Source organism: Apium graveolens, chromosome 7 (assembly GCF_009905375.1).
Source record: "Apium graveolens cultivar Ventura chromosome 7, ASM990537v1, whole genome shotgun sequence".
Classification (NCBI taxonomy): domain Eukaryota; kingdom Viridiplantae; phylum Streptophyta; class Magnoliopsida; order Apiales; family Apiaceae; genus Apium; species Apium graveolens.
This window is the reverse complement of record NC_133653.1, coordinates 228,585,218-228,596,992: the sequence shown is the minus strand read 5'-3', so window position 1 is coordinate 228,596,992 and position 11,775 is coordinate 228,585,218. Positions and strand designations below refer to the sequence as shown.

The 11,775-nt window shown below is 30.3% G+C and overlaps 2 protein-coding genes across 2 annotated transcripts; one reads left to right on the top strand and one right to left on the bottom strand.

The window, feature by feature from the left end:
• Nucleotides 1-938: 938 nt before the first annotated feature.
• LOC141672668 (synaptotagmin-4-like) lies at nt 939-9,304 on the bottom strand. The gene is made up of 13 exons (XM_074479319.1): nt 9,109-9,304; nt 8,878-8,982; nt 8,329-8,379; nt 8,095-8,215; nt 6,762-6,883; nt 6,180-6,281; nt 5,356-5,430; nt 4,311-4,390; nt 3,392-3,542; nt 2,885-3,115; nt 2,290-2,589; nt 1,859-1,972; nt 939-1,291 (listed from the first exon to the last, which is right to left on the bottom strand). Exons 1-13 carry the CDS (start codon nt 9,211-9,213, stop codon nt 1,148-1,150), a joined length of 1,701 nt encoding a protein of 566 aa, XP_074335420.1. The 5' UTR covers nt 9,214-9,304; the 3' UTR covers nt 939-1,147.
• A 433-nt stretch (nt 9,305-9,737) lies between these two features.
• LOC141674528 (protein FAR-RED IMPAIRED RESPONSE 1-like) lies at nt 9,738-10,697 on the top strand. Its single transcript, XM_074481235.1, has one exon. It carries the CDS (start codon nt 9,738-9,740, stop codon nt 10,695-10,697), a length of 960 nt encoding a protein of 319 aa, XP_074337336.1.
• Nucleotides 10,698-11,775: the final 1,078 nt, after the last annotated feature.

Below are 11,775 nucleotides of genomic sequence, written 5' to 3'. Positions count from 1 at the left end.
AAACGACCCCTAAATAGTTTTTATTCATAAAAAAAACTTACTTTAGAAGCTAATACCGATATCTCAAGTGATTTAAAACTTATTTCTTGTCGTCCCATATTCGTCCTAGGTAGGGCTGAGTATAAATTAGCCAAACCGACCGAAACCGCCCAATCCAAACCGACCAAACCGAATTTTATGGTTTACTAACGGTTTGATTTGGTTACAGATTGACATTTTAAAAACTGATTTTTTTCGGTTCGGTTTCGGTTTTTACCTCCAAACCGACCGATATAACCGAACCGAACCGAATACTTAAATTAAAATATTAATATACATATATTAGTGAAGTGCAATTAATAACAAATTATAATGTATCAACATATGTGTAAACTGAAACATATATAAGAACTAATCATAATATATTTTATTCTAAAATATAAATATTTATGTATGTTTTATGTTTTCACTATTTTTATTTTTATTCAATAAAAGCATAAGAATTGGTCGCATCTTTTTCGTCTTCTTGCCTTTTTTTTTTATTTTTCAAAGTCATTATTTTTATATAATCTTTTTGAATATGATTATAATAGAAAATATAATTCTATAATATGATACAAAATTTTGATTCTTATTTATAAATTCAAGTTTAATTTAATTTGTAATTTTGTTTTATAGGAAAAACGGTTTAAACCAAAACCAAACCGAACCGCTTTAAATGGATTGGTTTGGTTTGGTTTTTTCACATAACGATTTGGTTTCGTATTGAATTTTAGGGAAACCATTAATTTCGGTTTGGACCCTCCAAACCGCCCAAACCGAACGATGCTCAGCCCTAGTCCTAGGTTCCGATTTCGATTCTTGCTAGTTCCCGTAATTTATTAAAAATATACTTAATTCTAAGATATAGAAGCATAATTAGTAAAAAAAGTGATTAGTAGTAACGATATTTTCTAAAATTTAACCGAAAATTAACCTTATGACAACGGTTAATATTTATGAAATACATCACAAATAATAAATTTTGGAGGAATTCCAGTCTTCCATTGTGGAATGAATTCCCATGGAAGTGTTCTTTCATTTACATCAATACATATTCAATGTAGCCCACTCAGAACATACAAGTATAAGAATGAGTATAGTCTACCAAAATCAAATCTTGTTTTCATTAATCACGAAATATAGGTTGTGAAGTCCACTTGAGATGCAAACTGATCTTCCCTGATTTGGTCCCATCTATAGGAAACGACTCTGTGAATTCCCCTTCTAATATCACCCTAGTAAGTGTCATTACAACTCTCCCCATTTTATCCTGTTAAACATAACTCAACTGAGTACAAGTGACGGAAAATATAAAATATATTCTGATATTCTATGAATAATAATATTCTATATTGTATGTGAATAAAGTTTAGTGATAATAGTAAAACATTAAACTTGTTGCCAAGAAGTATCCTAAATTTGAGTATATGCAGGACAAATGTATGCCTCGAGGATGTATGCAATAGGAGAACAAGACTTCTAAAAGTCTGACAACTCTACAAAGTGTTTCATTAGATTACGAGTTTTATGTTAGGTGCATAGATCTGAAAGAAATTTTGGATGAATGTATAAAAGTTTTTGTTACCAGATTTAAGTTAAGACTAATTCAACAAGTCATTCAGCATTAGTTTGTCAGAAAAAAATTCCTTTATGAAATGAAAATCACCATCTCCACTCGAGAATGCAAGAAATGAAAAAGCAACCTAAAGCCCAGATAACTTGAGTGCAAATGATGTAATATATATATATATATATATATTATTAGGTGGTCTTAATTTGGTGCACTCTAGAGGACTGAGGAAATTATATTTTAAATGCACATATTTTGCGAGTGTACCTTTCCGAAGGTGTCATGATCATAGACTTCCACCAGTAGTAGATCATGCAAAGCATCTTCAACCACAAAGTCAAATGTTTGATTCCACACTGGGTCCAATGAGTTATGCACAACCTAATATATATATATATATATGAGGAACAATAATAATTATTCTGATATACCTAGAAAGAGGAAAGCCAATATTTTTTTTGTTAGTATTATTGAGAGTATTTGACATCCAATTATGGAGTCTATTAAAAAACATTTACTAAAAAATCACCTAAAATTTATCCATATAAATTGAGAGGATGTGTTTGAAAAAAAATTTAATATCCCAGTCACCCAAATACTAAACATGCGGGGAAGGGTTTATCAGGAATCGGTCATTCTCTAAGACTCTAATGGATAAGTATCGAATTCAAGAAAAAATAGTTAGTATATCAATTTACCCTGGTCTTTTGTTTTTGCTCAATTTTTCTCATTATAAGGATGACAAAGGGATCAGACTTTCCATTCAGATCTACGGCTGGCAAGTCTTCGGCCGATATTACTGTCACCGAAAGAACTCCTCTCAGAATCACATCTTTTCTCTTTGCTGAAAGTTTGGTGGGATCTATATCTGTAGCTTCTTTTTCGTCTGGTTCAGTTTTGAGGGCCTTCTCTAATTTAGTTAATCTAAAGTCTCGTGAGAAAGCATTAGTAAGTGTGTTTTCTGTACCATGAGGACAATATAACAGCTCCAATTGCACCTACAAAGAAATAATGTAGAAGATTATAATGATACATGTACGAAAATGCCATATGGAAAATATTACAGTCTCAAATAGAACATGCACTTACTTAATGTTGGTAAACTTGTAAGAAATTATCAACTAATAAGTTTACTTCATTAGGTGAAACGAAAACAAATAGAGCAATTATTTATTTGATAGTTTAAGGTAATTACAATAACATGTGCAGTAATAATAGAACTGACATTATGTCACAAGTTTAATAATTATTAAGACATTTTGGAGCGTTAGAAATATATGTTGTATTTATTACCTGGCCTCTATTTTTATTGTCCTTTTGCACTTGTATATCCTTGACCAGTTTCAGCCAGACATCCTTGATTTTACCAGGCTCAAGTTCTTTAATTGGAAATTGAGCACAACCAATGATCTCAGCAGCTTGCACCCCCTCATCGTCAAAAACTCTTACAGTCAAGTGTTGTGTACTCTCATCTTCAACAATAAATTCAAAATTTTCATTCCAAATAGGATTCAAATTGTTGTTCTGAAAACCGAGATAACAAAGTTATATAATAACAAACAATGATGGAAGCAGAAAAATATGGGGGGAGCACAATTTACACTCATTTTTTTTGCAACTTCTATAAATTTATAACAATTAGTAATAATATTTAATATAAATTATCATTAAAACAAATGACAAATTAATCATAATTGTGAACTGAGTTTATGAGTGCCTTTTGTGTTAGCCAAGAAATTATTATGGTTATTAGGAACTGAAAAGGATCAAAACATTTCAGGAAATTACGAATTAACTTACAATTATTTTGCTAGATTTCATTCTGCTACGCACTGGACGTATAAATAGAACTGCAAAAGGATCGGACTTCCCAATGATATCTTTATTTGTCAGCTCCTTCGCTTGTACTAGCTTCACTTCTAGCGTTCCAACAGGCTTCAACTCTAGGTAACTAAAACAAAAATATATTAGATTGAGGTCCAGTTGAATTACTTGAACTACAAAATTATATTATTGTTTAGATGCTAATTAATGTCATGGTAGAATGAAAATTAATCAATATGTATCATGTTCAAAGTTAAACACATAAATGTGCAACTCTTTAGCACTATATATAACATACATGTATGAACTTGATCAAATTTATCCTAGTGGTATCAAGTCGATAGTATCGACTCCTAACACCACTTCAGAAACCAGTCTAGTTCTTGCTTAAATCTCTTTTTCATTTATCAGATATGTCAGATTACCCACTATGGTAAGGAATGAATTAACAACAATTAGAGTTTCGAAAAATTAGTGACCCCGCGCATTATGTTTAACTCACTTTATTGTAATTGATTGTAATGATCCTTTTCCTATAGTCTAGTAAATGCTTTAGGATCATGTATGCGAGCATACCCACCCAATACTAACAAGGTTGAGTAGCTTTCATTACAAGCAATCTATGGTATCTCTGAACATAACTAGGCACACTCTCCATAGTAAATTCGGGTTTGTCAAACTTTCAACATCAATATCCTCTACTTCACCATAAGAAAATTTCTTCATTCTTTTGTAATTTATAAAAATATACCTCAACATAGAAGTATGAGAGAATTAGAACTGCTACATGTAGCAGAAAGTGTTACGTAAGGGGTAAAATTGAGACATAACAACATTTTAAGAATATTCAAATGTGAGCATTGCTCAGTAGGTGGCTATTTGTGGATTACCATACCTATAATCCCCCGGTATAATGGGTATAACTTGGCGAACTGGCCATGTTATAGAATCTTCAATAGCATCTCGTATTGTTTCCTGTATTAAACAATTATAAACTTTGGTCATTTTATTTTTATCATCTGCAATATTAGTGTGACAGAGTTAGAGTAATATAGTACAAAAAAGAGTATCTAGCACATATGTGCTATGGTGTGATTATGTTCTCATACTCTTGAAGAAAGCATTCAATAACAACACGCCTTTTCTGAAGCGCTCCATCCATGTAATTCCAACTTTAAATATTAGTTATTTAAGATTATGAGAGTAGTATCAAGGTATTGTTGTCCGTGACAGGGAAGCCTACACTACAGGCTGGATAAATCTACATAGACAATATTCTAGAAAGTTTTTCCCAGAGCTAACTAGCTAGGAGGCACATATTAGCGCATGATCGCTTAAGTGGATGGATTTTAATATTCTTTTTTACTAATTAGGATTATAATATTCTTTTTCTTCATAACTGGAGTATTGACAAATATTACTACTAGTCTTCAAGTTTGATTATTAGCTTGTAATTTTTTTAGTTTATTGAATTACTCTTATTAATTAGTGTGCCAATCATTTAATACTCACTAATATACGAGATTATCATTTTTTTAACAGTATCATATATGAGGGTATATATAATTCATTATAGCTGCTTGATACAAAAGTTGTCATTTGATTGCTAAGCCTAATCACTTTTTCGAACACTATATGTCTTGATATATATACAAGCAAACTACCAGTTACGGAATGTCATAATATATTGTGGCAGAGTCATAGGAGCAACTGTGAGCAGCAATAACTGTATAGGCTTATATGCTTTGTCAGGCCTGTGCTATGTTCTAACATCACATTTGGATGATAAAAATAATATTGAAGTCTTAGATATCACGCTTTGTTGGATTAGTTCTCGTTATTAATATAGGTTAGTTGCTGATATATCTGAATATGTTTTAAGGTAAAACAATATTATTCTTTTTATATGTAATTCAAACAATAGAATTTAAATTTAAGACCTCGATAGCATCAGAAATTCCTGGAATTGATGAAATATCCCCGCCAATGACTTTTAACTTGAAATCAAGATTCGTCTGCATGAACAATATAAATTGTTGAACATTAGTACCAAATACAATATAAATTGTTGAACATTAGTACCAAAAATACTAAAAATAAGTTTGTCACTCGACAATATCTGTTTGATTCTCAATTGCAGAATCATGCTCTCACTAATATGTAAATAATAACCTCTTTAGACAACCCAAAACTACATCAAATTACACATTCGTATTTGTACAATTTCTCACGTGCAGGTAGGTTCCAGAACTTTTTACCATACTTTTGGTCTTATCAAATCTAAAACTTGCATGAGGTTCCACAGCCTCTCTTTTTTACCATGTATAATCTTACCAGGATCTTATATTATATTCCAACAGGTAAGGCCTTTCACTGAAATCTAAAGGTTTTAGAGGGATCTCTTACCAGAATTCTATATTTATATTTTCACACTAAAACTTGCATGATCAGAGGATGGAAGAAATTATAATTTTCTTAAGGTGCAATAAACAAGAAAGTTTATATTTAACTTTTATTTGGAGAAAAGATATATAGAGAAAATAAACAGAACAACCAAATCCAGAGAATACTTTTAATAAGAGGGTTGTGCAACGATTACATAATGACATAATCCACATAAAAAGGTTAGTCTATATGTTTCAGACTTAAAAATAGAGACATTAATGCTTAGAGCAAATCAGTTCGGCTAAGATCAATATATATCTCAGGTGTTAATAAATTAAATGCAGATAAAATAGATAAGAAGAAGAGAATAAGAAATTACGTTTTCTCGTAAAGAAAAAGAAATAGCTCCAAAACAGGGGATCTCATCGACCAGTGGTTTGAAGAGGAACCTTAAAACTCCTGTAAATCCAATGTTTTTGACCTACAATTAACATGAACTAATGAAAACCTAATCTGACATCTCTTTAGTTTGAATCATGACTAGATTTATAAGTTCAGTTAAGTATAACTGTCTATATGATACATCATAATATCATCTAGGTATATTCCAGCTTAATCATGGAACAACTGAAAAACAAAATCATACCAACACTTTTTCAGTGTTGTTGGAGACTGCCTAAGTTTGGCATGACATGTGGTGTGTGCATTTTTTCTAGTGATTAAAGATACACTTCTACAAGAATCAAATTGGAAATACATTCTTTTTGTAAAAACTTGTTTTCAACAACCTTGTCAGTAGGAATTAGCCTTGCAGGAGCTAAGTTCACACACCAACTCGAACACTAACTACTTTGGAAGGCTTATTTATACTGGCCTTTATAAGTACAAGGTAAGGAAATATTCGAATCAAAACCATAAATCATAAGCAAGATTCTTAATAGCACAAAAATTTGTCAAGTACCTGTATTGGTAACCCTACACCAAGATGGGTTTTTATATCAAGTATAATATTGGGGTTCCCATCCCACTGCAAGTCCAACTCCATAGTGATTGATTTAGCATCACCCTCAAGGATGGTCACCCCTGAAAAACGTGACAAAGTATACAAGGATCAACCAGATTCTGAAAAAAGAGCAAAATTTTATGTTTTCACAAAAGATTAATAGAATATATTCTAAATGAAAATCATAGCAAGATTTATATTGATCAAATAAGGTTCGTATGACATGCAGAGTCGCATTATAAACTGAAAATAAAAATTTGTATAATCCTCCCAAAATTTTTCTACATCCCTAAAGTGAAGAAGAATTATATGTTAAGTACAGTTCCTAGAAGAGGACTTTAATTGGTTCACAAATTACATTGATGTACTGTGGGTTTAAACCCTATTAAACATTTCAGTACCTGCAAATTCAAAAGCATGGGACGACTTCATGAAATTAGCATGTATAAGTAGCAACTTGAAATTATATTTTCATCATTATAGCATACATGACCGACTAGTGTAGAGCAACTATACGTCTATTCTCGGTCAATGAATTTAAAATATAAGTATAGCTAAGTTTGTGTAGAGTAACTATACATCTATACCCGGTGCATAATTCTCCAAATTAATTGTTAAGACAAAAACCATAAAAAAAATGATAAATTTACCAAGTTTGACATAATTAAATGCATGATGCACCTCACATAGGTGTAAAAGAACAGAATGGATCACGTTATCATGTGTCATTTGGTTGCCAACAAAGATATTTTATCCAAGTACATGGGGTTTTTATGAGCAATGTAGCGTTACTCAGCTACATGAAATACAACTTGGTTGATCTACTTTGTTTGCTTTCTCAACTTTTATATTACTTAACTATAATGCAAAAGTTGCATAACTGTAAAGAAAATCATGTCATCCCTTAAGTAATAGACCTATGTTGTATTAGGTTAAAATGCTTCTTATTACGTATTAACCATAATAAAATTCTATAGCAGAAACCGTTACTTAAATTACTAACAGCTTTGCTAGTCAAGAATAAATATCCAACCCTCTTACAAAAATAATTTTTCATTAAGTACTTATAGTTTAACTTCGTATAAATTAGATTTAGTGGAGATTGTTAGAATATATAATATAAGATCCTGTTGGGTCTTACACCTTAAGGTTTTAGATGAGCTGTTACTTAATATAAGATCAAACCTCCCTCTATTAGATACATATTTCCAGTATTATATTTGATAAAACTAAAAGCTAATGATTTTTTGAGCAGTGAGTTGTAACTATTCAAAACATCTTACAAACTAACCTGTAAATTGTGGAGCAACAGTACCAAGGGTCAACTTTGAGAACTTGAGTGCAGCCAAGACAACAGGCCTATACTCCTCAAGCATTGGTTCAACGGAGCTTTTTATTAGCTCAGATGCTGCCTAAGCCACCATATGATAATCAAGTCAAGTAATTAATTAAGATAAGCGATACATAGACACATTAAAAAATAAATAAAAATCATGTATTTAAAGTGAGTAAAAGTTTAACTTACCTGATCAACATAGGGCCAGATCTTATCGAGCATCTGATTAAGCCAATTTAACTAAAATAGAGCGAACAAATATATTAGATGATTAACATTTACTCCTCAGCAATATAAGGGATGCAACTTAATATATTCATAAATTTACAATTTCAATAAAATGATAATTAGCAAAAATCAAGTTTGCATTGTGGCATAGGTATGTACAAATACTTGAAATATTCCCTATCATTGTAAATTAGAATACTATTAATTACTTAGGAAAGCAAATATGAGGATTGAATAGAAGACCACCAGTTACTTTAAAGATCGAGAATAAGTCTTAACCAGTATTTTGTCCCCTCATCATAAGCCTATTTCATTTTTTGATGAGCCTATTTCAGTTTTTGATGACTTAAAAGTTGCTAAAGGTAATTTGAAATAGATGAATCGAAAATGGGGATGAGAATAAGCCTTTGCACTAGGTTACCCTTAGAATCCTCAACAATACAACACAGGAATGTGAAATGTATATATAGAGGTAAATAATGTAAGAAGCGAAAAGGAAATGGAAATGACCTTTTGGCGGTTGGAAAACACAACCCAAGAAGGATAATAATCAGCTGGCAGAAGCTTTCTTGTATCATCAACTGTTATTCTCTCAAATGCAGCAATTATTGCCGCCTAATTCATTCATGCAATTTACATTATATATCATTCATGTGCATGCATGTATAAATTCAAATAAATGAGAAATGATGTAAATTTATATGCATTATACAATAACAAAATCGAAAATAATTGACGTACCAAATCATTGCGTTGCTTTGATCGGGTTCTCTCAAAACGAGCAAAACAGAGTACCAATCCAATACCAAATGCAAATCCAAAAACAAAATTAACAAGAAATGACATCTTCAGGGGATTGATTTATCTTCCCTCACCATTAATTATATTTTTACTTCATATCTCTTTACTAACAATCAGGGATGTGATCAGAATTTTATTTATCATTTTGTAAAGGGAGAGATGGCCAATGTTATCACTTATATCATATAAGTTATATGATGTTTTCAAGTGTTATTATCAGGTTAATCTATTTTTTATATCAATAAATCTTGGCATACATAAATAGTAACTATAAACTCACTACCATATTTTTAGGAATGAGGGGAGACCCACTTTTTATTTTAAATATACTATTATTTTTATAAATTTTAGTTAAAAAAAATAAGGACGTGTATTCACTGGTTTAACTTATCACATGTCTATACTTCTGTTCTTTTCCTTTTGATAAATCAATGTCTGTACTTCAACCGGTATCACTTTGATTATTAATTTACTTGAATATCTTTTGAATACGTATATACCCACACATATATATACACACAGTTAATTGTTTATAATAGTTCTATTTTATTGTGTTCTGTGTGCATATTATGGAGTTAGAAGTTGAAAATCAGTGGAATGAGGATATGAATAATGAAGAAGATAAAGAATCAAAAGAATCAACCGATAAAGAGAAAAATAATGATGAAGAAAGTACTGAAAAGCTTGCACCTCCCGAGGTAAATACGCTATTCGATTCTGATAGAGAAGTTTATATATATTATAGACGATACGGCTTACAAAATGGGTTTGGAGTTATGATAAGAAATACTAGGAAAGTTCATGGAGTTCATACGTATGTAACAATAGCATGTCATAGATTTGGTGATCCTCAACGAAAAGTCGTGGATAGTTTAAACCCCAAGCCTATTGTGAAATCAAATTGTAAAGCAAGACTTTGTGCAAAAAAATTGGAAGATGATAGGTGGTGTGTGACTCAATTTGACAATGAACACAATCATGATATAAGTCCAAGTAAAGCTCATCATTTTAGATGCAACAGAAAATTGACAGAACATGCAAAAAGAAGTCTTAATTTATATGATGAAGCTGGGATTACGATGAATAAGAGTTTTAATACTCTGGTGGTTCAACACGGAGGTCAAGAAAATATGACTTTTAATAAAAAGGTCTGTGAAAATTATATGAGGATAATAAGAAGATTGAGACTGGAAGAGGGTGATGTTGTTGCCCTTCAGAATTATTTTAATAAAGCACAGCTAGTAGATTCCAATTTTTATTATTCAATTGATCTTGATGATGAAAATAGGATAAAATTTTTATTCTGGGCTGATGTAAGATGTAGGGCAGCATACAAAGAGTTTGGAGATGGTGTGACATTTAATACTACATATTTAACAAATAAATATGACATGCCCTTCGCACCTTTTGTTGGAGTTAATCATCATGGTCAATCTATATTACTTGGATGTGGTTTAATTTCAAATAAAGACTCGCCAACAATTATATGGTTATTTAAAGCCTGGCTCAATTTATGTGATGTGGTTTGAAACAATATGTTCTGTTTATCTAATGATTTGGTACTTGTTTTGATTGCTTAGAATTACTTTTGAAATATAGTATCTTTTTTATTACAAAATTAGCCGTCAAAATCCTATAACATTTAATAATTTTAAATACAAAATTGTTGTAATAAAAAAATAATGATTAATATTTTTTTTCAAAAAACATTTGTCAAACAAAACTATAATAAAAATACCATTACAGATATGTAATGTTGATTTATTTATTGTATTCACAATTTTTTTTCTTTTTACTATTTAAATAATTTACTTATTAAGAAATATTTTCAACATATTTGACTTTTTTAAATTAATTTTAATATATATTTTTTAGAACATTTAATAGAATAAGCTTAATTTTAAATTAACATGAAAACTGAAATGTGATGTCAAATAAAAATAATAGGAATTTTTTTTTTCTTAACAGGTAATTGTTTTTGTAAAAATCTATAAGTTAATTTATCAAATATTATGATGATCTAATATAATTTTGAAAAATTATAAAATATTAGTTTCATAATTATTATGTTTAAGTACCAAGTTGATTTACGGGAGTTAGTAGCAAAAACTAGTGATAAACAATTACAAGTAAGTGGGTCTCACCTCATTCCTAAAAATATGGTAGTGAGTTTGTAGTGACTTTTTATGTATGCCAAGATTTATTGTTTTTATATTGTTTGAATATAAAATTGAAAACTAGCTTCGAAAGTCGTGCGAGTGTTTATATACCTGTATAATTTCTCGCACATTCACATGTACCCAAATAATTTTGTAACTAAAATTACGGTAAAGAATACCATTTTGAATTTATCTTAGTTTTGTTTTATAAATAATTTTTGAGATAATTTTTTATTTTGATAACATAACATTTAATTTTACAACTGAATGCACACCGTACCCAACAATCCACCACAGGTGAACCGAAAAGAACTAGTAATTTTATATAGCTTTGTTTTAAACTTGTTTTTATAATGGCCCTTGATCTTTATCAATTTAGGATGTTAAAAATAACCCATTTTATAGGATCAACGTCCTCGTTGAGCCCCCATAAACCCACTTACAGAAT